Source organism: Moschus berezovskii, chromosome X (genome assembly GCF_049115385.1).
Source record: "Moschus berezovskii isolate FMDL1 chromosome X, NW_MosBer_1.0, whole genome shotgun sequence".
Lineage (NCBI taxonomy): Eukaryota > Metazoa > Chordata > Mammalia > Artiodactyla > Moschidae > Moschus > Moschus berezovskii.
This window is the reverse complement of record NC_142488.1, coordinates 100,809,228-100,834,903: the sequence shown is the minus strand read 5'-3', so window position 1 is coordinate 100,834,903 and position 25,676 is coordinate 100,809,228. Positions and strand designations below refer to the sequence as shown.

Here is a 25,676-nt window from a genome sequence, read left to right as displayed (position 1 = left end):
GACTGTGTCTTCCCAACAGCGCTGGACTGTTCCAGCAGCCCTGAGGCTTCATCTGCCACCGCCTCCCCTGCAGCCTCTGCCAATGGCCTCCAGGAACCAGTTTCTGAAGCCTGCTGCTAACACTTTTCCAAACACAACAAAAACAGTGTTTGGGGATAAATTTTCTCAATTAATCCTCAAGTACTGAATGCCTCTTTTCTTCCTTTAGTCTGTAATGTGATAGCAATAGGGTCTTTTACTAGCCTCCTGACAAGTCCTCTCTCCAAGCCCACAGCCTCTCCTCCAGTCATCCCAGCACAGTCTTCCAGAAATGTAAATCTCCATCAAACAACTGCACTGCTCAGATCACTTTACTGGCTTCTCATCGTGTACAGGAGCAATCCAAACTCCACGGCTGGACTTCTTTGTCCAGTGCCTAATGTCACTGGGCTGTAGTTGCAGGGGCGAGACTGTATGTTTCATTAATAGCACTCTAGAGTATTTCACAGGGGGTGTATTCTCTTGCTTTGCAGAGGTTGCACATGAAAGAAAGAAAGAAAAGATTCAGGAGATGCTGTATAGCTGGGTTGGAGAAACACTCAGCTAGGTCTCAGCTGAAGGTTGAGTGACCAGAAGTGGCAGCCAGGTCTCAGTTCAGTACTTTAGAGTGTCCATGAGATGGCAAACATCCACATCCTCAGAATATCTAGCTACTCGATGTGGTGTAGGGCAGGACTTCCCAAAGGGTGTTCCTGGGATGTTCATAGCTGTTAAACAGATGAGAGGGCCTTCCCAGGTGGCTCAGTGGTAAAAAATCCACCTGCAAGGCTGGAAATTCAGGAGACACGGATTTAATCTCTGGGTCAGGAAGATCCCCTGGAGGAGGGCATGGCAATGCGCTCCAGTATTCTTGCCTAGGGAATCCCATGGACAGAGGAGCCTGGCGGGCTACAGTCCATGGGGTCAGAAAGAGTCAGACAAGACTTAGCAACTCAAAAACAACAGATGAGAAAAGAGAGGTCTGGTGCCTCAGGAAAGTCAGTTGGAGAAAATGCTGGGTTCTAGTTAGACAGGTTTCTTTACTATGGGATTTCTGAGATCATCTTTAACACGCCGAGAAGGATATTGTGAGCAGACTATGGATCTTTTCCCAACTGTATCTGAAGCACAGAATTTTGTTTTCACAGAGCATCTTGTGGACTAGTAGTGCTCTGCAGAGCAGACTTGGGAAATGCTGGTGTAGGCAATACAAAGGAATGCTTGACCGCACTCCCCACTGTCTCAACCAGATGCCTCACATTGTTTCTGTAAATGCTGCTTGAGGGTAGTGACTAATTTGTCCATTTCAAAGGGTCATTGACCTTCAAAAAAAAAGCCTGGTTCCCAAAGGTTTAGAACTAACCAAGTAACAATAAAACTATTTAGGGAGAAGAGGAAGGCAGTGAGTGACACACATGTTGCCACAAAACCTGTCGTTAACAATGAGGTGTCATGCGGAAGAGCTGATTTAACATTTTCATCTCAGCTGCAAGTCCACTTATTACAGCACTGGATAATTTAAAACTTAAAAAAATCATCATATCACAGCAAAAGAGGAACCTATCAGATCCACTGCAGAAGGGGTTCTTTGTGTTGGGCTACACACCCAAGTTCAGATGAACATTCGATAATTAGTCCCTGAAAACAAAGGGATTTGTGTTTTATCTTCTTTCCCAGTTGTTTGACTCTGTCTTAGCAGGCTTTTCTTGCTCTCAGGTTTTGTGGCTCTGTGTAAAATTAGGAAACCTAAGTTTGAATCCTGGCTTTGGCACTAAATAATGGTGTCCCCTTGAAGGCTCTAGGTCTCATTTCCATCTCTGAAGAGAGAAGGCCATTTCCAATTTCCTCTTGGAGATGTATGTGGGAAACCCTAGAAGGCTTGTGTAATGAGATTGGAATGGTCCATGGGCTGAATAATGGAGCTGATGATAAAGCTGTTCAGTAAAGTGGAAGAAGACATTTTGACAGGAAAGGGCATAGAGGTTCCCTCTGAAGATTCGATTATGGGACAGTTTCACCAGTAACAGCCCTCAGCAAACAGAAAGCTGAAAATTAGCGTGCCTAGCCCTGAGGTGCGGAGAAGGCAATGGCACCCCACTCCAGTACTCTTGCCTGGAAAATCCCATGGATGGAGGAGCCTGGTGGGCTGCAGTCCATGGGGTCGCTAAGAGTCGGATACGACTAAGCGACTTCACTTTCACTTTTCACTTTCATGCATTGGAGAAGGAAATGGCAACCCACTCCACTGTTCTTGCCTGGAGAATCCCAGGGATGGCGGAGCCTGGTAGCTACCGTCTATGGGGTCGCACAGAGTCGGACATGACTGAAGCGACTTAGCAGCAGCAGCAGCCCTGATGTGAAACCCACAGGCTCCTTGCTTTGTATTAAAATGGGGGGGTCACCTCTTTTGGGTCATGGAATGCTTTGAGTATCTAATGGTACCTACCGACCATTCTTCCTGAAGACAGCATGTACCCTCAGATGCTCAAAACTCACTTCAGAATCATTCTCTATAGTCCTATTTGTTTATCTCCAAGCCTCTTAAGACTTAAAAACCATTTCACCCCTGGAGGTGTACACTTACCACTTAACAAGATTAGTAATAGACCCTCAACATTCTAGCACATGTCACTATTTGGATGTTTGTCCCTTTGTTCCAGTGCTAGAGATAGACAGGTCAAGACAGAAGCCCTGCCTCCTTTGTACTTGGTCATCACTCAGCAAGCAGTCCACCTGTGAGCTAGTGCTAGACTGTAGGGTACAGACAGGCAGACCAGTAGAGTTGCTGCCAGAAATCAGAGTCTGTTTGACAGATGGTGAGGGCTGGGTAGGATTTGAAGAGGCAGAGGACCGTTGGTGGCATTGGCTGGGTCTAGCATGAGTCAGGGCAGAGCTGGCAAGGAGCACAGTAGGGGTCAGGACTGGCTGGTCTGAGGTAGAGTGTTCTTTAGCCAAGGGGAGGCATCTCCAAGATGTGCTTTATCACCCTGGCTAGGCCGTGCCATGATGCTGCTCCATATCCAGCTTTAGCGCCAAGTGCTTGCCCACAAGCAGGTGACTGACACAGTGAAGCTAGAACTCCTACCTGAGAGCCAGCAAATCACAAGCTGAGGGGTCTCTCCTGGGTTGGCAGAACTCTCACGGGGTGTTTAAGCTCTGGACTCCAGATTGCTGGAGCAGACTCAGTTATTCGTCTTTTTTTGCCTTCAAATGGACTGCCCTTGGTAACCTGGAGATAATCAGAATTAGCTGTCCATGTTGCATGTAGCTTCTTTTCTCCCTTAGCCTTCTCAAAAAGTAGAATGTGGTTTGCTTCTCCTCTGTCCCTGTTAAGTAGAAGCAAGTGAAACGACTAACCCCAACCAACACATACATACTCATGAATGCAGAAAGTTCTTTAGGAACTGAGGCCTAGAGATGCAAAGTGACAGTGGTCCCATCACACAGCCAGTCAGTGGCCTAACCCAGCCAAGAATACCTGTGCTCTTCTCTCCCAGATGGAGTGCCGGGCGTGCCTCCCAGAGGCAGGCTCACCTCTTGCACAAAACATTTCCTCCAGCCCTCCTTCTCTGCATCTGTCTGACAGGACAACATTTTCAGGCAGGGTCAGCTACTGACTGACAGCAGCTGAAATGTGAACAGAAGTGGGATGAAAAACAGCCCACAGATGGGTTCCGGATGAAAAGGGTAGATGACTGTTTCCTCTCACTCAGCACCTTTTTGGTTGGGACAGAGTGTTGTGTCTGTCTGTATAGCTGCAGAGTGATCTACTGAATCTGCTGCAGGAATTTCCTGGCTTGGGACCCCATGAGGATTGGCCTGGGGGTCGGAGTGGGGAGGCCACTAGTTGTGCTAAAGAGTCTCCTTGAAGATTCCAAATGGGAAAGCCCTCCCCACATTGGCCCCCTGCTTTAGCTCAGCTGTCTGGCAAACCTACCCCATCTCCCAAGGCAGATACCCTGTGGACAGGATGATAACTGGGGATCCACCCCCGCCACCCCTTTGAGCTTCTCCCTTGGCTTTTTAATTTACTTTGCTATTCTTGACCTGCCTCCCTGTCACCAGGATATACAGCACCTTCATTTTGTCCAGGCTTGCCCCGTATTGATACTCAGCCTTTGTGTCTGCATTGTAGGATGTTTGGTCTTTTAGGGTTTGGGGAAACAGCTTTATCTGAGACATAATTTGCATACTCTTTATCCTTTTAAAGAGTACAGTTAAGTTGGTTTTAGTGTATTTACAAGATATTGCAACCACTGCCACTCTCTAATTCCAGAATATTTTCATCATTCCCAAAAGGAAGTCCCATACCCGCTAGTAGTCAGCCGTCCATTTTCCCCTCCCCTCAGCTCCTGGCATGCACTGAGCTTCTTTCTGTCTCTATGGATTTGCCTATTGTGGATACTTCATAAATTTGGAATCATACAGTATGTGACCTTTTGTGTCTGGCTTCTTTTACTAAGCATAATGTTTTCAAGGTTCATCCATTCTAACTGAAATATATGTCATTGTATGATACACCACATTTTTTTTTATCAATTCGTCCGTTAATAGACACTGGGTGGTTTCCACCTTTTGACTGTTGTGAATAATGCTGCTCTAAACATTCATGTACAGGGATCTGTTTGAACCCCTCCTTTCAGTTCTCTTCAGTTTATACCTAGAAGTGGGATTACTGGTTCATATGGTAACTCTAGGTTTAACTTTGGAGGAACTGCCAAGCTTTTTGGCACAGCAGCTGTACCACTTGACATTTTTACATTCCCACCAGTAGTACAAAATTTCCATTTTTCTCCACACCATTGCCAACAATTTATTATTCTCTTTTTTATTATAATCATCCTGGAGGGTGCGAAGTGGTGTCTCACTGTGGTTTCTGTTCTCCCCACCACCACAACCTTGCTCTTTATTGGTTGTTCCAATCTTCAGTATTCATTACCATGAATTTATTATGCCCTTGGGAAAGGCAGGGCCCTACCCTAACTAGTGCTTGAAGTTGGGCCATATCGAGTACTCTGGCAGAGAAGAAAAGAAGAAGAAGAGAGGTTAGGGACACAATGAACTTGCCACCTTTGGAAGCTCTTCCGTAGCAGGAGCAGTCTACTCTACCAATCCTTTTTCTTTCCTCTAAAAAGACCTTTGAGTGCAGAAGTATTAGTAATACTTAGACAAGGCTTCCCTGAAGAGGTGAGACTAGAGCTGGGCCATGGAGAGTGGACAGAAGCAAAATGGATGAAGGTTGAAAGGGGAGAGGCATTCTGAACTGAAAAATATGAACTACTTTCCAAAGAACAGCTCAGTTACTGAACAAAGATGAAAATCAAACCAATCAGCAGTGGCTTTTGTTTAGCGTGCAGCAGGAGAGGAGACTGGAAATGATGGCCCGAATGCAGGGGGAGAATTGGTTTCTTTTCCCTTCGGGACCGCTCAATCACAGACACACTGGTGAGACTCTGACACATAAACCCACCTCTCTGGGACCCTCAGAAAATCCAGCAAAGAGACTATGAGTTTGATAGATGGCTCTGGCCAGAACTCAGCTACTCGGCTAAAGAAGTCTCTCCTGGTGGGCTTCCCACTGAAATGGGGGGAGGGGCGGGTAGGGCAGATGGGTTGGTTGGAAGCTGAGGCATAGAAGGATTCGTAGTGAACATGATCACAGAAGTGACTCTAGTCACCACTCAGAATCTGGCAATATTTGAGAAGTCCTCCAGGGCAGTGAAAGACAGTCATCTTAGTTTGGGCTGCTCTAATAAAAGTATCAGAGACTAATGGCTTAAACAACAAACATTTATTTCTCACAGTTCAAGGGGCTGGAAAGTCAAGGTGCCAGCAAATCTGTTGAGAGATCACTTCGTGGTTCAGAGATAGTCATCTTCGTCCTGTCTTCTCATAGCTGAGAGCAGAGATCATCTTCCCATTGTCTCTTATAAGGGCATAATCCCATTCATGAAGGCCCCAACTCCCACAGACCTCACCTCACATTGGGGATTAGGTGAAAAGGACACAAACATTCAGTCTATAACAGGCACTGTAAGGACTAAGCAGCCCCAGATTGTTTCCATTACCAACCTGCTTTCTGCCTTCCAGAAACCCTATCATTACAGATAATAATAATCTAACAATACTAGCATTCAGTGAGCACGTGTTTGCACCTGGTACTGTGCTGAGCACATTATGTGTCTCACCTCATTTCATCTTTACAACAACCTATGAGATGGGTATTATCAGCCCCATTTCATAGATGGGTGAACTGAGGCTCAAGAATGTTAAGTGATTTGCTCAGCTATTAAGTGGTAACTAGTAGTGGAGGTGGAATTTGAGCAGTTTAGACACTGGACAGCTCTCAGGCTGAAAACAGGCTGTGTTTTCAGTGATTGCCCCCACATTGAGCCTTAACTGGAATGTTTCACACTACTTGCCCTGTCCTCTGTAGCCTCATTATAAATAAGGCAGCAAAGGCCCAAGTTACAATTTGATTATCTAGAAAAAGAACCTATTTTCAGGATTTCTCTGGCAGTCCAGTTAAGATTCTCTGCTTCCACTGCAGGGGGTATGGGTTCGATCCCTGGTGGGGCAACTAACGTCTCGTATGCCACAGGGCCAAAAAAAAAAAAAATCTTATTTCCTATTTTCCAATGTTGTCTTCCATTGACACTGTGGTATGAATTGGTCAATAAGTGCTAACCTTCTCCCACCCCCAGCAAGGCCTCAATGTGATAGGATACAGAACAGTTAAGTTTTTATGGAGGAGGAGATTTTGGGGAAGATCTTAAAATCATAGTCCTCTGCCTAAGGACAGCAGGTCTAGATAGGTCGACACTTTGAGCAGCCCAGGGCAAAAGAAGTGATAATGTTTGGAGTGCTGAAAGGAAGAAATCTAAATGGTAGGCTTTAGCTGATGGGCCTGTTTGAAGCAATACCTTTGATTTCAGTGAGCCTCCCAAGGAAAAACTCACCTGCATGCCCATGGCCCCAGAGGGTGAGTAAGTTCCTTTTTAGAAGGGGGCTGTAGACACCCACTGTTTGGGATGTATTAATTGTGCAAGATGAGTCACATCCCCGCTGTAGGCTCTGACCTAGCCTAATCAGGATGAGGGCCTGGCTGTTCTTCCCTCTACTACAATGGTGCTCCATGGAGGAGCACAGGAGATTTCCCATCAGCACCCTTATTTAAAACTATGTTTCAGAAAGCAATGCAGTAGCCCCCCATTCTCCCCAAAGTGGCTAAATAGTGTCCATAGGAGACAGCCATCTCATTGTAGTCACACTGGGAACATGGAGTCCTAGCTAAGGTCTGTCTCAGTAGTAGGAATTGAGTTGGGTGTCTATGACCAGGTCTGTAGGATTGATTTTCTATGATTTCTATAGTTGCTTCTTTTTTAAAATTTTTTTCCATATGATCTCTTGCTTTTATTTATTTTAAAAAAATTTTTTACTGAAGTATAGTTGCTTTACAGCTAGTTTGTACTGTACAGCAAAGTGAATCAGCCACATGTGTACTTATGCATTAGTGCATGACGACTAAGTTGCTTCAGTTGTGTCTGACTCTTTTCGACCCGAAGGACTATAGCTTGCCAGGCTTCTCTGTCCATCGGATCCTCTAGCAAGAATACTGAAGTGGAATGCCATGCCCTCCTCCAGGGATCTTCTCAACCCAGGAATCGAACCTGCATCTCCTGTGTCTCCTGCATTTCAGGCAAATTCTTTAACACTGAGCCATGGGAGAAGTCTATGTATGCATATATCCCTTCTTATTTGAATTACCTTCCCATTTAGGTCACCGCAGGTCACTGAGTAGAGTTCCCTGTGCTATACAGCAGGTTCTCATCAGTTATCTGTTTTGTACATCGTGGCATATATATGTCAATCCCAATCTCCCAATTAATCCCACCTCCCTTCTCACTTACCCTCCTGATATCCATCCATTTGTTCTCTATATTGGAAGGGACCCAAAATGGTCATCAAGTCTAGGTCCTGGCCTTGAATTAGAATTTTTTTTTAAGTATAAACTCTTCAAATTTAGTTTTTCAATGGAAAATACATTTGTATCATTTAAGAATGTAAATGCTTATGTATATATGTGTATATATGATCATATGTATTTGTGTTCATAGCTCCCAGAGTTTACCCAAACCCATGTCCATTGAGTCGGTGATGTCATCCAGCCATCTTATCCTCTGTCATCCCCTTCTTCTCCTGCCCTCAATCTTTCCCAGCATCAGGGTCTTTTCCAATGAGTCAGCTCTTTGCATCAGGTGGCAAAAGTACTGGAGATTCAGCTTCAACATCAGTCCTTCCAATGAATATTCAGGACTGATTTCCTTTAGGATGGACTGGTTGGATCTCCTTGCAGTCCCAGGGACTCTCTAGAGTCTTCTCCAGCACCACAGTTCAAAAGCATCAATTCTTCGGCGCTCAGCTTTCTTTATGCTGCTACTGCTGCTAAGTCACTTCAGTCGTGTCCGACTCTGTGTGACCCCATAGACGGAAGCCCACCAGGCTCCCCCGTCCTGGGATTCTCCAGGCAAGAACAATGGAGTGGGTTGCCATTTCCTTCTCCAGTGTGTGAAAATGAAAAGTGAAAGTGAAGTCGCTCAGTCGTGTCCGACCCTTAGCGACCCCACGGACTGCAGCCTTCTTTATAGTCCACCTCTTATATCCTTACATGACCACTGGAAAAACCATAGGCTTGACTAGACCTTTGTTGACAAAGTAATACACTCTTATTAACTATACTCACCATGATGTACATCCCATCCCCATAAATTTTTTATGTTATAAGTCCTTTGAACCTCCTTTACCCATTTCACCCATCCCCCTAATCCCCTGCCTTTGGCAACCACCAATCTGTTCTCTGTATCTACAGGCTTGGGGTTTATTTTTTAGATTCCATGTATAAATGAGATCATATGGCATTTGTCTTTCTCTGTCTGGCTTATTTTGTTTAGCATAATGTCCTCAAGGTCCATTTATGCTGTTGGAAATGGCAAGATTTCATTCTTTTTTATGGCTGAATAGAATTCCATTGTGTGTGTGTGTGCATGTGTGTGCCTGTGTCTCAAGAGAATTAAAGGGAACAGAACATTTCAAGCCCTTTACCTTCATCTCCATATTCCCTACCACCTCCAAAATGGCCTGTGGATGTGCTGGAACTACACTACCAGAATGAGACAGAACCAGACTAGAAACACTGTCTTCCGGGTCAGCCATCAAAAATAAAATAGGAACCGGAGTAAGAATAGCAATGGCCAAAAAGGGGAGGGCTCAGAGTCGAGATTAGCAATCACGGCTGGGAGCTCTGGAGAGGTTTGCATTTATTTCATAAACACTGAGAGCTGATTTATCGCCTGACTTAAAGAGGCCTTTCTGACTAGCCAAGAACTGGCCTGCTAAGGAAGTAGAAATTTGAGGGTGGGGAGAGTGGAGAAGAGAGCCACCAACATGAAAACTTTGGGTTTCAGAGGATAGGAAGAGGGACAGTGCCAGGAGGGGAGAGAATGGGAGGACATGGGAAAGGACCACAGACTTCTTGGTAAAAATTACCAGTCATGCCTGGTGTACTGTGATTCATGGGGTCGCAAAGAGTCAGACACGACTGAGCGACTGAACTGAACTGAAGGAGGAAAAAACACCTGGCACCAGGTTATTCACTCTATTATTGACAATGTGTATCCTCTCAGAGAAGTTTGGAGATTATAATACCTGATTGCCAATAGACAATCAGGCTTCCCAGGTGGCGCTAGTGGTAAAGAACCTGTCTGCCAATGCAGGAGACATAAGAGATGCAACTTCGATTCCTGGGTCAGGAAGATCCCCTGGATGAGGGCATGGCAACCCAATCCACTGTTCTCGACTGGAGAGTCCCATAGAAAGAGGAGCCTTGCTGGCTACAGTCCTTGGGGTTGCAAAGAATTGGATGTGACTGAAGTGACTTAGCACGCACACATGGCAATAGACAGTCACTTAATCCAAAAGAAAGGACTTCTAATGATGGCATTTTAGGCATCACTGAAAGAAAACGTGGTTAGAAACATTGAGTATAAAGGGATGTTTTCAGAGCACCCCAGAAGTCAGTGTTCTACTTACATAGATCATCCCTCACCAGGGGAGAAGGAACAGTTTCTTTTTGCAACACAACTGTAATCAGATGGCTGAATGCTTGTCTGCATACTTGGCAGTATCCTTCTTCCACTCCTCCCCAGAGTGCTGTGTGCAATTTAACCAGAAATGGGAGGCTAGAAGCCATGGAGTCTGGTCACTTCTGTTGGAGCATTCCCCTGAGGGGCCCTGAAGCCAGTCTTGCTTCAGACTAATTTTCTGCTAGTTTTTGGCCAGGAACACAGAATGCATTCTAAGGATAGCTGGGTAGAAGCCCAGCCACCTTGGAAAATCTAGAAAGGTAGAATGTACAGTCCAAGGTGGTTGTCCTTGCCTCTGTGTTTCCTTGCATGCTCTGTTGGCCTTCAGAGATCCCAGGAGAGATTTGAGTTCCATATTCTTAGATAGAAAAGCTGAGGCCCAAAGAGGTAAAGTGACTTGTGCAAGGTTATGGGAAGTGGGTGCCCAAGCTGGGATTATGACTCAGTGATCCTGCTACCCACTAGATTTTAACAAATTTCTTTAGTAAAAATCAAATGTATTTTAAGGTTACAGCATACTGATCTGATAGACATGTTGAAATGGTTACCACAGTTAAGCTAATTAACATCATCTCATTTATTTTGTGATGAGAGCATCTGAAATCTACTTTCTTAGCGAATTTTTCAGTATACAATACAGTATTATTAATTATAGCCAACATGCTGTACTTTAGATGTCCAGACTTACTCATCCTATATACCTGCAATTTTGTACCCTTGACCAGTATCTCCCCATTTCTCACACCTCCCTGCCCCTGGTAGCCACCATTCTAATCTCTGCTTCTATTTATTTCTAAGATTTCACATATGAGTGAGATTATGTCATTTTTTTCTTTCTGTAACTGATTTAGTAGGATGTCCTCTGGGTTCAACCATGTTGTTGCAAATGGCAGGATCTCCTTTTTAAGGCTGAATAATATTCCATTGTGTCTATATACATGTATAGGAAATGTGTATATATACAGGATATATATATATATACACACATACACACATAAATGTATACATATAGGAAATATATATATATATATATATATATATATATGAAATGGCAACACACTCCAGTATTCTTGCCTGGAGAATCCCATGGACAGAAGAGCCTGATGAGCTACAATCCACAGGGTTGCACAGAGTTGGACATGACTGAAGTGACTTAGCACACACAGACACACATATATGCACTGCTGCTGCTACTGCTAAGTCACTTCAGTCGTGTCCGACTCTGTGTGACCCCCATAGACGGAAGCCCACCAGGCTCCCCCGTCCCTGGGATTCTCCAGGCAAGAACACTGGAGTGGGCTGCCATTTCCTTCTCCAATGTGTGAAAGTGAAAAGTGAAAGTGAAAAGTGAAAGTGAAGTCGCTCAGTCGTGTCCGACCCTTAGCGACCCCACGGACTGCAGCCTACCAGGCTCCTCCATCCATGGGATTTTCTAGGCAATAGTACTGGAGTAGCTTGCCATTGCCTTCTCCGCATATATGCACTACAGTTTCTTTATCCATTCATCCAAGGATATGGGGTATAGGATGGACACCACTTAGGCTGTCTCCTTATCCTGGCTATTATGAATAATGCTGCAATAAACCTGAAAGCACAGATATCTCTTCCAGGGACTGATTTCATTTCCTTTCTGCTCCCCAGTTTTAACACACATGGTGTGAAAAGAGCACAAATTCAAGGCACGAGAACTATATTTCCTTGTGGACTCTTTTATTAATAGCAGTGTGACATGGACCAAATCTTTTGAGGTATCAGTAGCCTCATTTTCATAATTCTCACTCCCCCATTCTGTTAGGGATATTAGAAGAATGAAATAATAATAAATGAGATGTTAAGATAAATTTATTGTGTAAAACTAACATTAAGCATCACCACAATTGGTTTCTTTTTCTTGGATTCTATTTTGTCATCCTCATTTTTGCTTTCTCCCCATCTCCTGTTGAGTAGATTAGACTCCATGTGGGATTTCTCTGAAGACTGTTACAAGAAAGACTCTCAAGGTCAAGGCTCACTGGAAAACCTCACCCTACAGTTGCCTCTTCATTGATCCCTTGGTGGAAGACACAGTTCAAAACCCAGCCCATATTCTTTTGAGGCAAAAAAAAAAATCCCAAACTTTTTTTTTTCTTTCAGTATTCCAAATACTCACCAGCTTCTGTAAGTCATGGTGAATATTATTTTATAGGTCACCCTAGTTTTCCTTCACCACAAAATCCAGAGATTTGGTATTATTAGGGCCCAGGGGGCAAATGGCCTGCTCCTGTACTCTCTCCATTGGGTTTCGCTCATGTGTGCCAGCTGCAGCTGTCTGGTTGTGTGTGTACTTTGGGCTGGATCAGGGAGTCAGCCCAGGCCAAAAGGTATGAGTTCAACTCTTGCTCAGATTTAAAACTTTTCTTTTAAAACAAAATGAAAGAACTTTCTTTGTATCCTGTAAGGGGTCTTTAGTAAGTACTTAACAACAAAGGAGAGATTTACTCAGAAATTGAATTTAGATCAACTTATGTAACAAAGTATAGAATCGAGTTAGTTACTTTAATCACTGAAGCCAAAGAAAGCGAGATGTTCTCTGGGCATTTGAGGCCAACATTCTACAGGGACAACACAGCTTTTATGTTCTGTGGTTTGAGTTTTAAATTAAATGGTCCTTTCCTTGTGACAGGTTTGAAGTGATTGGCACTCTAGGAGGTAAGATTCTTGAATCAGTCAGGTCCTGGTGTTACCATTAACAGGTTGTGTGACCTTGGGAGTCAATTCATTTCTTAAGCCTTAGTTTCCTCATCAGCAAAATGGGCATACTTTAATATCTACATCAGAATGTTCTTAGTAATAACCAATTATGTAAAGCCTAGCATATTATTTGGGGCTCAATAAATGTTAACTCTTATTTTATGATGATAATGGATATTATTATTAGTCTTTGTAATTTTTAACTAAATTCTGAGAACAATTTTGTTTTTTTTAAGTTATATTGAGATATCATTTACCCCCACCGTAAAATGGACTCATTTTCATTATAGTTTTGAGTCTTTGGAAAGAAAGGATGGTCTCTTTAAAAAAACATTTTTATTGAATTATAATTTACCATATTGTGCTTTTTTCAGGTATACAGAAAATTGATTCAGTTATACATATATTTTTCAGGTTATTTTCCACTATAGGTTATTATAAGGCATTGAACACAGTTCCTTGTATTATATAGTAAATCCTTGTTGCTTGTTTACTTTATGTATATTAGTTGGTATCTATTAATCCCATACTCCTAATTTATCCCTTTCTGCCTCTCCCTTTTCTTGGTAACTGTAAGTTCATTTTCTATGTCTGTGAGTCTTTTCTGTTTTGTATATAAATTCATTTATATTATTTTTTTAGATTTCACATATAAGTGATAGCATACAGTATTTGCTTTTCTCTTCCTGACTTACTTCACTTAGTATAATCTTTAGGCCCACCCATGTTGCTGCAAATGGCAATATTTCATTCTTTTATTATGGATTAGTAGTATTCCATTGCATATTGTATTGGCCAAAAAGTTCTTTAGGTTAGTGAATACTTTGTTCAATGAAGTTCTTAGTAAAAATGAAAAATGTGTCTTTTATTTTTACTTTAAACCAAATGAACTTTTTGGCTTACTCAGTACCACGTCTTATTTATTTTATTTATGTTGATGGACATTTATGTTACCTGCATGTCGTGGCTATTGTAAATAGTGCTGCTATGAATATTGGAATACAATGTTCTTTATGAATTATAGTTTTCTCTGGATATATGCCCAGGAGTGGGATTGCTGGATCATATGACAACTCTATTTTTAGTTTTTAAGGAACCTCCATACTCTTCTCCATAGTGGGTGTACCAATATACATTCCCACCAGCTGTGTAGGAGGGTCCCAGAATGGTCTAACTCTCTAAGCTTCCTCATCATGAAACACATAACTCTCCTTGTTTCTCTTCCCCCACTATCCCACAGCAAGTACTTTTCAAGTTCTGCTTGTATCTATTGTTAATCTGTACAATGATGATTAGTTTAATCTGGGCACTTGTTCAAGAAATGGGAACTTTTGCTGGTCCTTCAGATTCAGACAGGACTTCAGTAGATGGAAAAGAGGAGGAGGAAGGGGGCCATCTTGGTGGAAGGATTGAAAACAAGCAGACTCCAGAGGCTGGAACAAGCACATGCCAAGTGTAATAAAACATGGGAGATGGTAAAGTTACCAGGGTAGTTATAATAGGTGGTTCCCTATCTGAAAAGACTCCCTCCCTCGAGACAAGTTAATACCTTCTTTGTCTAAGACTGGTAGCTGCATCATGGCAGGAGCCTTGTCTTTCTTCACTAATCTCTGGTACATAGTAGGTGCTCAATAAATGCCCAAAAGTGAAGGGTTGGATGGTTGGTCATGTTAGTTGTTATTCCTGTCTGGCTGCTTTAATATTATCAAAGTCATCAGCCCCTGAATCAGGGACTATTTTTAACTCCCTCTGTGTGGTACAGCCCCACCTGCTGTTAGTTTGGGGATTTGTGAAATTCTTTACAATGATGCCAATACTTGGTGTGGTTTTTTTCCACCCTGTCCCAGAAGACTCCTTACCCCCAGCAAACAATAAAGTGACCAGCAAGTCGTGTGAATACAATGGGACCACTTACCAACACGGTGAGCTGTTCATGGCTGAAGGGCTCTTTCAGAACCGGCAACCCAACCAGTGCACCCAGTGCAGCTGCTCGGTAAGACCCTGTATTTTAATGTCCTCTACCCACATAAGAGCTCTTCCATACACATACGTTTAGTTTGAGCCTACACTGTAGGGTACTTGATTGAAAGAGGATGGATCGCATCTAAATCGTAAGCCCCCCTGATCTTCATCAACCCTGATCATCTCTGTTGAAAAGGTTGGACCCAGCCATATCCTTGTCTTAAAACTTAGGACAAAGATGAGCTGATGATCTTGATCTGTACTTCTGTTCACAATCATTATACCACGAGAGCCTTCATCTGAAGAACCCAGTTATTTGGTGCCTTGGAAATGCTATGGGTGGAAAAGCCACTGGCACCATCTAGCAGTATCAGTCCAATTCACAAGAAAATGGGGTGTCTCTTAGTTCCCATCTCTGAAATATTGTATTAACAAGATAGTTCTTTGCCCTGCAAAGAAAAATCTCTTGAAAAATGCTTGATCATAATGATTCCTGTGACATTACTTGTTAAAAGAATTGTATACTTCATGAATAAGGTATACTGATTATATCACCATCTAATTGTGTGGCCCAGAGAATATAATAGATAGAACCTGATACTTTGTTCTATCTTAGACCAGGGTGCCTGATGAGGATCGCCTTCTCTTCTGTGACTTAGTTTCTGGCATGGAGAAATAATAAATGGAAAAAAACGCATCATAAAATTTAGGAAGTGCCTAGAACTGACTGTGGAAGAGCACGTGGAAAGGATGTATTATGTTTGAGCCCCTACTCATCCCAGGTACTCAGCTAAAGCCTTTACATGTACTTCAGCTCCTTCTGACCTTAATTCTGTTTCTCCCCAGCAGGAGGGCAATGTGTACTGTGGTCTCAAGACTTGCCCCAAGTTAACCTGTGCTTTCCCAGTCTCTGTTCCAGATTCCTGCTGCCGGGTGTGCAGAGGTAGGTATCCTGTATCCCAAGACCCCAGGTGCTACCATCCTGAGTAGCAGGATTTAGAAGAGGGAAATACCCATCCAGTGTTCTAGCAAAAGGGAATTTTCTATGCTAGCCTTAAATTTTAAGGGTGCTTTCAATCACAAAAGGAAAAAAAATAAAAGCATTGCTTTTAAGGGTCACTGCCTGAAAGAAACTGCACTGCGGCACAGCAGGGGGAGAGGGGTGAGATTCATCTAGCTTGGCCCCTCCATTATTGTATTGTAAAACATAGGGCTTTTCTACAGCCTTAACAGAAAGACTTGGCCTCCCAAAGCACTGATGTGACCATTTTGAAGATTATGCTGGGCAAAGGTAGGGGTATTTTTTAAATCCCACAGTAAAATGCTAACAAAATCAATAACAGCAAAATGGAAGGCATCATCTTCTCAAATTATATTCACAATGGAATTGTCATCTTCTCAAAGCCAGTTTTTCCTTCTTTGAGTTTCATTTCTTTGATGACGGTACTCTTTTTAGGTTTCCAAGATCAAACAGCATTACCTTTAATTTCTCCTTTAAGGCCTATTCTCAGGTTACCAAATCTATCAGCAGTCCTTTATATCCCTCCTTTTCCCACTTTCCCTCCTAATTTTGTCTTCTTCCCTTCCATCCAGTTAACGTGCTCATTGAACATCTACTATATGCTCGGCACTGTGCTAGAAGCTGGATACATGATGGTAAACATAGTAGTCATACAGGGCGCTGCTAGACTGTATGGCATCTTCATGTGAATTACAGAAAGGATCACCTTACTTAAGATACTTGACTTGCCATTTGCCAGAAAATCCTTGTGAATATACCTCCTTAGCTGAGGCACCCTTATGCAGGACACAACCTATATAACCATATGTGGCATACATAGCAGCCAGGGTATGTTCTTTGCCCTTGTGGAACCCACATTTTGCCAGAGAAGACAATAAACAAACAAGCAAACAAATATCTAAACAATGTATGTACTGTAAAGTAAATAAACAAGGGATTGAGATAGAAAATAAGAGGTGAAGGCATTTAGTTGAGTTGTTGGAAAGGCTTCTCTGAGATGACATTTAAGCTCACACTTGAAAGATGAAAAGGAGTCATCCATGCAAAGGTCCTGGGGGAAGAGTATACCAAGCAGAAAGAAAAGAAAGTTCAAAGGACCAGACAAGGAAGAGCTTAGAGCATTCAAGGAGCTTGGGACCAGTGTGGTAGGAATATAGTGATTGTGGTCATAACTGACATTTGGTGCGACTGGAGAGGTGAACAGGAGTCAGATGATGCAGGACCTTCAAGGCCATGGTAACAAGTTTGGATTTCCGTTTTGAAGTGCATTGGGAAGCCACTGGAAAATTGTGCAGGAAATGTGTTGTTATCCAGTGTGATGTCTTAAAAGATCTCACTGGTTCTTGTGTCCAGACTAGATTGGAGGGAGGAAAGAAGACAAGTAGAGAGACCAAGAGGATGGATGTAGCTGTCTTTCTGGTTTGAGAGGCCAAGATTCCGGGCGGGGGACACAGTATACAGTAGTGGTTCAGACTGGGGTCTTCTGGAGCCAGGATCCCTTGATTCTAATCCCAGTCCTGCTACTTTCAAGCTAGGTGATCATGAGCTGTGTATGTGCTTACCTTTCTAGCCGTCTTTTCATTGAGGATTATGTTAGCACCAACCTCCAAACTGTTGTTAAGTTTAAATGAGATAATGCAGGAAAAGGACCTAGGACACTGTCTTCCATAAAGTGAGGACTCAATAATGAATATTGAACAAATTTGAAATACAGCAAGTGCTGAATCCTCAGATTTAACTAACCATGGTCTGAACATATTGGAGAAAAAATAAATCCAGAAAGTTCCAAAAGGCAAAACTTGAATTTGCTGTGTGCTGCCAGCCATTTACATGGCATTTACATTGTATTCCCAACTTCTAATAGGTAGGCATTATAAGTAATCTAGAGACGATTGGCAAGCCACTCCAGTACTCTTGCCTAGAAAATCCCATGGACGGAGGAGCCTGGTACGCTGCAGTCCGTGGGGTCGCTAAGGGTCGGACACGACTGAGCGACTTCACTTTCACTTTTCACTTTCACACATTGGAGAAGGAAATGGCAACCCACTCCAGTGTTCTTGCCTGGAGAATCCCAGGGACGGGGGAGCCTGGTGGGCTTCCGTCTATGGGGTCACACAGAGTCGGATACGACTGAGGTGACTTAGCAGCAGCAGCAGAGACGATTTAAAGTGTATGGGAGTGTATGTGTAGGCTATATGCAAATACTGTGCCACTTTATATAAGGGACTTGAGCATCCTTGCATTTTGGTGTCTGCAAGGGTCCTTTGGAACCAATGTCCTGAAGCTACCAAGGGATGACTGTATATTTAGAACACTGGTTCTTGGCTGTAGGTGCATACTGGAATTACCTTGGTAAGAGGAAAGGGGGGTGAAGGAGGTGATTCCAATGTGCAGCCAAGGTTGAGAGCCACTGAAATAGAGGGAAAATATGATAGGATTTGCTGGTAGCAAATGGGTGGTTGACTCCCACACGTTGAAAGTGAAAATCACTCAGTCATGTCCGACTCTTTACGACCCCATGGACTATACAGCCCAGAATTCTCCAGCCCAGAGTACTGGAGTGAGTAACCTTTCCCTTCTCCATGGGATCTTCCCAAACCAGGGATCAAACCCAGGTCTTCCACATTGCAGGCAGATTCTTTACCAGCTGAGCCACCAGGGTAGCCCAAGAATACTGGAGTGGGTAGCCCAAGAATACTGGAGTGGGTAGCCTATCCCTTCTCCAGTGGATCTTCCCGACCCAGGAATTGAACCGGTGTCTCCTGCATTGCAGGAGGATTCTTTACCAGCTAAGCTACCAGGAAAGCCCCATACATTACTTCCAGCTTAATCTTCCAAGGAGATAGCCTTAACTATGCTACACCCCTACTCAGAAGTCTTTATGCTGACACAGACTGTACTTACTCTATGCCAGTCACAGTTCTATGCACTTTACAGATATGAACTCATTTAATCTCATGACAACCCCATGGGGGGGTATGATTATTAACCTCATTTTACAGGTAGTGAAACTGAGGCAGAAAGAGGTTAAGATCCTTGTTCAAGGTTATGTAGCTAGTGAGTCAAAGAGCTAAGATCTGAACTGTGGAGGTCTGGCTCTGGACTCTAGGTTCCTAACCACTCCACTCTACCACTGAAAGGAATGGCTCCCTGTTGCCTGCAGAATGTGTCCACCCCTGACTCTGACAGTCAAGGTCTTCATAGGTCCACATGCTTGCATTCTTGCGCCTCGGGTTCTTCCCACATTGTTCTGTGTTCTCTCACTTTTGTGCCTTTGCTGTCTCCTCAGCCCCTCAATATCTTTCGAACTTTAGTGTGCTTAGAATTACCAGAGAAATTGTTGAATTTCACCTCCCTGGACCACAACCACAGAGATTCTGTTTTGGTGGACTTGGGGAGGGGCCCTGGGATGTGCTTTTAAACTGGCCTCATCATCCATTCTGATGCAGGTGTTCCATAGACTTTCGCTTTGAGAAACCGTTCCTACAACAATGTAGATGACTGGAGGTGGCCTGAAATGGTGGTTTTACATCTGAATTTGGCACACTTAAATTGAGCATCTTAAAGGTTTGAAACCTTAGTAAACCAATAGAAGAGTAACCAATGTCAGTCTCTGATTGGTCAGAGCATCTAATCCCAGCCATATGGTAAGCCAGTTTGGGGTGAATGAGCAGCAGCCGTTTCATGATAAAGCTGGGAAAAAAAGGAGACAAAATGGCTTCCTTAGTTATATCTATACAACATGTACAGTAAGACTTGAAAGGAGAGAATATTGCCTGTCTCTAGAAAATCCTTTCCCTCTGATTTCACCTATGAAAATTCTGCCTACTCCTGAAGCCCTAGCTCAAATGCAGCCTCCTCAGATGCTAACATAGGTAGTCCTCAGGTCACATTTGTCTTTTGTGTTTATTTTGTTTTGTTTAATTTTTTCTTTTATATTGGGGTAGAGTTGATTAACAGTGTTGTGTTAGTTTCAGGTATACAACAAAGAGATTAAGTTATACATGTATCTATTCCTTTTCAAATTCTTTTCCCATTTAGGCCATTATGGAGTATTGAGCAGAGTTCCCTATGTTATGCAGTAGTCCTTTTGGTTATCCATTTTAAATATAGCAGTGTGTACATGTCAGTCGAAAACTTCTAATCTATTCATTCCCCCATCCTCCCCCCAACCCCAGTAACCATAAGTTTGTTCTCTGAGTTTGTTTCTGTTTTATAAATAGTTCATTTGTATCATTTTTTTAGATTATGCATATGAGCAATATCATATTTGTCTTTCTCTGTCTGACTTACTTCACTCATAGATGATAATCTCCAGGTCCATCCATGTTGCTGGCAATGGCATTATTTCATTCTTTTTTATGACTAATATGCTATTGTATATATGTCCCACATCTTCTTTATCCATTCCTCGATTGATGGATATTTGGGTTGCTTCCATGTCTTGGCTATTATAAACAGTGCTGCTATGAACATTGGGGTGCATATATCTTTTGAAATACAGTTTTTCTGTTTTCTGGATATATGCCCAGAAGTGGGATTGCTGGATCATATAACTCTATTTCTAGTTTTTTAAGGAACCTTCATACTGTTCTCCCCAGTGGCTGTACCAATTTACATTCCCACCAACAGTGTAGGGGCATTCCCTTTTCTCTGCACCCTCTCCAGCATTTATTAGACCTTTTTGATGATGGCCATTCTGACCCATGTGAGGTGAGACTTCACTGTGGTTTTGATTTGGATAAATACTATTGGGAGGGTCTTTCTCTCTTCTTTGCCTTCCCACCTTTATTCCAGTTTCTCCACCCCTAAATCCTGCTTCTCCTTCAGAGGCTGACTCGAATGCTACCTCCTCCATGATTTTTTTTTTTAATCCCACTTAGCACTTAATTCCCTCCTCTCTAGTACTTTTCAGGACCTCACCTGTGCTTCTCCAGTGGCATTTATAACCTTAGCACCTTTTCTCTTTTATTATATGTGCCCATGTCTTATCATTCCTACCAATATGTGTTCCTCAAGATAGTAACTATTTGGGGCTCATCTTTTTTCTCCCACTGCGCTAGGCACAGAGTAGGTGTTGTTTGAATGAACACACACTAGCTTGGAAATATTGCCAGAAAGTTAATCATAGTTGGAATTAGATGCTACTAAAATATGATGTTGGTCTTCCCTGGTGGCTCAGTGATAAAGAATCTGTCAATGCAGGAGATGCAGGTTCGATCCCTGGGTTGGGAAGATCCCCTGGAAAAGGAAATGGCAACCCACTCCAGTATTCTTGCCTGGAAAATCCCATAGACAGAGGAGCCTGGTGGGCTACCGTCCATGGGGTCTCAAAGAGTCAGACATGACTTAGCAACTAAACAGCAACAATAAAAATAAGATATTGTTTTTGTTTTTTCTTCCTCTGAATTACTGACTGACTATGGTGATGGTACTGGCTTTACATTCATTCATGGTCAGTAGGAAATTAGCTGACCCCTCATATTGTTTTTTATTCCCTACCTTACTTTAGCACACTATAATTAATATTTCTTTTAGAAAGAAATTACCTTATTCTTAGTATCCATACAGGCTCATCTTTTTTACTATGCTCTTTGCACCAGCCTTTACAAGTCAGCATGAATTTAGTTACAGCCTAATTTAATGTATGCTTCAATAAGGCGCTGGATCTTTTAATACCTGTTTCTCACAGTGTGTGTACTGTCCCTCAGTACAGCTATGAACTTTCAGCCAGGAAAGACTATTTTGTTCCTTACCTCCTTTCTCATCTTCATCCTAGCTTGAGTCCACTCCAAAGAGAAGAGAGTCCATTTTTAAAAATTGAAGTATAGTTTATTTACAGTATGGTGTTAGTTTCAGATGTACAATAAAACGACCCAGTTAATTTTACATATATATATATATGTAATTTTCAGATTATTTTCCATCATAGGTTGTTATTAAAGATACTGAATATAGTTTCCTATGCTATGTAGTAAACTCTTGTTTCTTATATACTCTATGTATACTAGTTTGTATCTGTTAATCCCATAGTCTTAATTTATCCCTTCCCTACCCCTTTCCCCTTTGGTAACTATAAGTTTGTTTTCTATGTTTTTGAGTCTGTTTCTGTTTTGTATATAGATTCATTTGTATTTTTTAGGTTCCATGTATCAGTAATACCACATAATAATTGTCTTTGTTGGGCTTACTTCACTTAGTATGATAATCTCTAGGTCCATCCACATTGCTGCAAATGGCATTATTTTATTCTTTCTTATGGCTGAGTAATATTCTATTATATATATATATATATATGTATATATATCACATATTCTTAAACCAATACTCTGTCAGTGGGCACTTGGGTTGCTTCCATGTCTTGGCAATTATAAATAGTGCTGCTATGTACATTGGGGTGTATGCATCTTTTCAAATTAGAGTTTTTCTCTTTTCTGGATATTTGCCTGGGAATGGAATTTCTGGATCATATGGCAGCTCTACTTTTAGATTTTTTAAGGAACCTCCGTACTGTTTTCCACAGTGGCTGTGCCAATTTGCATTTCCATCCATAGTATACAAGGGTTCCCTTTTCTGCACACCCAAGAGAGTCCATTTTTAGCAGAGGTGTACACATGGTTACTAATATAACCAGCTAATGGCTATAATCCAGTTGTTAGGTTAAGGTGATTTTGTTTGGGGAAAATAATGTGAAATCTAAAGTGAAGAACAATTGATAAAAGAAAGGAAAGTACAAAAAGATGTATTATTGCATCCAAGAGGCAATAGAGTACAATGCAGATAGACTCTGAAGCCAGAGGACATAGTTTTGACCTGGCAGAGCTACAGTCAACTAGTAATTTTATCTTGGGCAAGACACAACCATTCAGGACCTCGAATCTCTCAGCTGTGTAAATGCTAATTATAATATCTACAACCAACAGAAAGGTTGTAAAAATTAACTGAGATGACAGAAGGCTAAGAGAAAATCCAGCAAAGAGTTATCGCTTAATAAGTGATGTGTGTGTGCATTATGACTATATTTATTACCCTGGGGTTAAGTAGAATTGCACCTTAGCTATCTCCGATAGTCTTGCCTTTTTATTTCCTTAATTTACAATACAGAAGTTTATTTCTAGTCCTTCTCATGGCAACAGATCCTGGGACTATCTTCTCAATGGTTCTCTTGTCATGATTTAAATTTCTTTTCTTTTTGTTATGTCCTCAGAAGCAACAGATAAAAGCTAGTTGTTACTGATTGTGTACTGCCCCTTCACATACTTGACAATTCATGAAGTTCTCTCTTTGCCATCTCTTCTCCAGCCTAAATAAACCATTCTCTTTCATCTTCCCCTCTCAAGACTTAAATCTCACACTTTTATAAAATTGATGCTTTCTTCTCTGTCTTTAATGTCTTTACATCTTTCCGTTGTAATATAATGTGATTGAATCTCCTTTGAAGTTCTAATTTTTGAAGCACCTAGTTATTTTTTTTTCTGTTGAAATGATATTTTTACAAAGGTATACCTTGTGTAAGCATATTACTCATTCAGCAGGGAACCCAGACACATTTCTCTTCTATGCTGGCCGCACTAATTGCAGGCAAAATACTGCAGAAGAAATAACCTTTTCAGTGCTGAACTTGCAAACCTTAATATAAAAGGCCCCATTGAAATAGTCTCTGCACTGTCACCAAACACTAATGTGTGCCTTTCTTCCTGGGTCAGACAGCAGTCTTAGCCATGGATTGAATCTCAACCCCAGTCTCAGTTGTTTAGACTTGTCTTTGAGGCTAGGACAGTCAGGAGAGTATTATTGGCAGGGTGTGTCATTGCTGGCACTTCAGCAAACCTCACCTAGACTGGAAGCATAGTGCACACAGCCCCTGGAATCTTCAGGGAAACTTTATCAGCAGGAAAAAAAGAAGCTCTTCAAAGATTGTACTATGGTCACATTCTGGGCAGGCAGGCCTTAAATCCAAACCCAGTCCCAGGTTCTTTCCACCATTTACCATTTCTGCTTCCTGTCTTCTGCCTATCTTGCCAAAGCAAAGGGGAAGGCTATGTTCTTGGACGTTAAGCAAGGGAGACATATTTGGGATAAGCTATCGGCATTTTGAGAGCCAAGCCTGCATTTGGTAGATGGTGTACATACGTAGCACTTGTGTGCGTGCGTGCTAAGTTGCTTCAGTCATGTCTGATTCTGTGTGACCCTGTGGACTGTAGCCCGCCAGGCTTCTCTGTCCATGGGATTCTCCAGGCAAGAATACCGGAGTGGATTGCTGTGCCCTCCTCCAAGGGGATCTTCCAAACCCAGGGATCAAACCCACGTCTCATGTCTCCTGCACTGGCAGGTGGACTCTTTACCACTAGCACCACTTGGGAAGCCCCTTTTTAGGCTTAGAGTAGCCCAAGTATAAATATCTACCTTCTTTTATTCAACAAACATTTGTTTTGCAACCACTAACTACCTGGCACTGTGTGGGTACTGGAGATACCATAGTGAACAAAACAGGCATGGAACCAGGCCTTGTAGAATTTAATGAGGAAGATAGACATGTATCAAATATTGAGACAAGTAAATATTAAATCATAATCATGCCACATGCTATGAAGGAAAGGTGTTATAAAAGCCAATAATTGACAGAGGCTGATCTACTCAGGGAGGTGAAGGAAGACTCAAGACCATCTCTCTGGCCTCAACACTCACCATATTCCTCTTCACTCTCTGTACCCCCAGGGTTTGGGAGAATTGACTCAAAAGTTCTGGGTATAACTGGCGGCAGTCCTATCCTCCTAGAATCCGTGACTTCTGATCCCACCATGAAACCAGCCACCCTGTTTACCCTATTTAATAGAAGTATCTGTACTGTCCTTCTTGCACTGTACCTGCTGCATATACTCAAGTTCAGACTTCACTTCCTAAGGAACTCCTTGATCATGTTGTTCCATGTTTCCCATTTCTTACCATATTATCTAATCTGAGTTCTACAGCTTGTCTTTAAAGGTCCTCTGTCAAACAGTCGGACTCTTCCTTAACTCACTGCTGCTGCTGCTGCTGCTGCTAAGTCACTTCAGTCGTGTCCGACTCTGTGTGACCCCATAGACGGAAGCCTACCAGGCTCTCTTGTCCCTGGTATTCTCCAGGCAAGAACACTGGAGTGGGTTGCCATTTCCTTCTCCAATGTGTGAACGTGAAAAGTGAAAGTGACGTCAGTCAGTCGTGTCTGACCCTTAGCGACCCCACGGACTACAGCCTACCAGGCTCCTCCATCCATGGGATTTTCTAGGCAAGAGTACTGGAGTCGGAGAAGGCAATGGCAAGCCACTCCAGTACTATTGCCTAGAAAATCCCATGGATGGAGGAGCCCGGTAGGCTGCAGTCCGTGGGGTCGCTAAGCACGACTGAGCGACGTCACTTTCACTTTTCACTTTCACACATTGGAGAAGAAAATGGCAACCCACTCCAGTGTTCTTGCCTGGAGAATCCCAGGGACGGGGGAGCCTGGTGGGCTTCCATCTATGGGGTCACACAGAGTCGGACACGACTGAAGTGACTTAGCAGCGGCAGCAGCAGCAGTACTGGAGTGGCTTGCCATTGCCTTCTCCGCCTTAACTCACTACCTTATCCTCATTTCTCCAACACCAACACACACACTTTCTCCTTTAGACTGGCACTTCTCTTTTATAATATGCCATGTCCTCCCCACCTTCAGCCCTGTTATATGCCTCTCTTTTTTACATGCAGTTTTATATTTGTTTCTAAGTGTTCAACATTCATATACATTATGCATTGATCACCAAAATAGTAACCATCTATCACCA

At 42.6% G+C, this 25,676-nt stretch overlaps 1 protein-coding gene across 14 annotated transcripts in view; it reads left to right on the top strand.

The window, feature by feature from the left end:
- CHRDL1 (chordin like 1) overlaps positions 1-25,676 on the top strand; it is a 153,158-nt gene that overhangs the window by 84,075 nt on the left and 43,407 nt on the right. For 7 of the 14 annotated variants that reach the window (XM_088833752.1, XM_055438708.2, XM_088833757.1 and 4 more), the window contains exons 5-6: positions 14,738-14,883; positions 15,699-15,795. In XM_088833752.1, coding sequence (XP_088689878.1) covers positions 14,738-14,883; positions 15,699-15,795 — 243 coding nt within the window. The remainder of the gene's footprint in view (positions 1-14,737; positions 14,884-15,698; positions 15,796-25,676) is intronic. The other 7 variants (XM_055438711.2, XM_055438716.2, XM_055438714.2 and 4 more) reach the window with 3 other exon arrangements.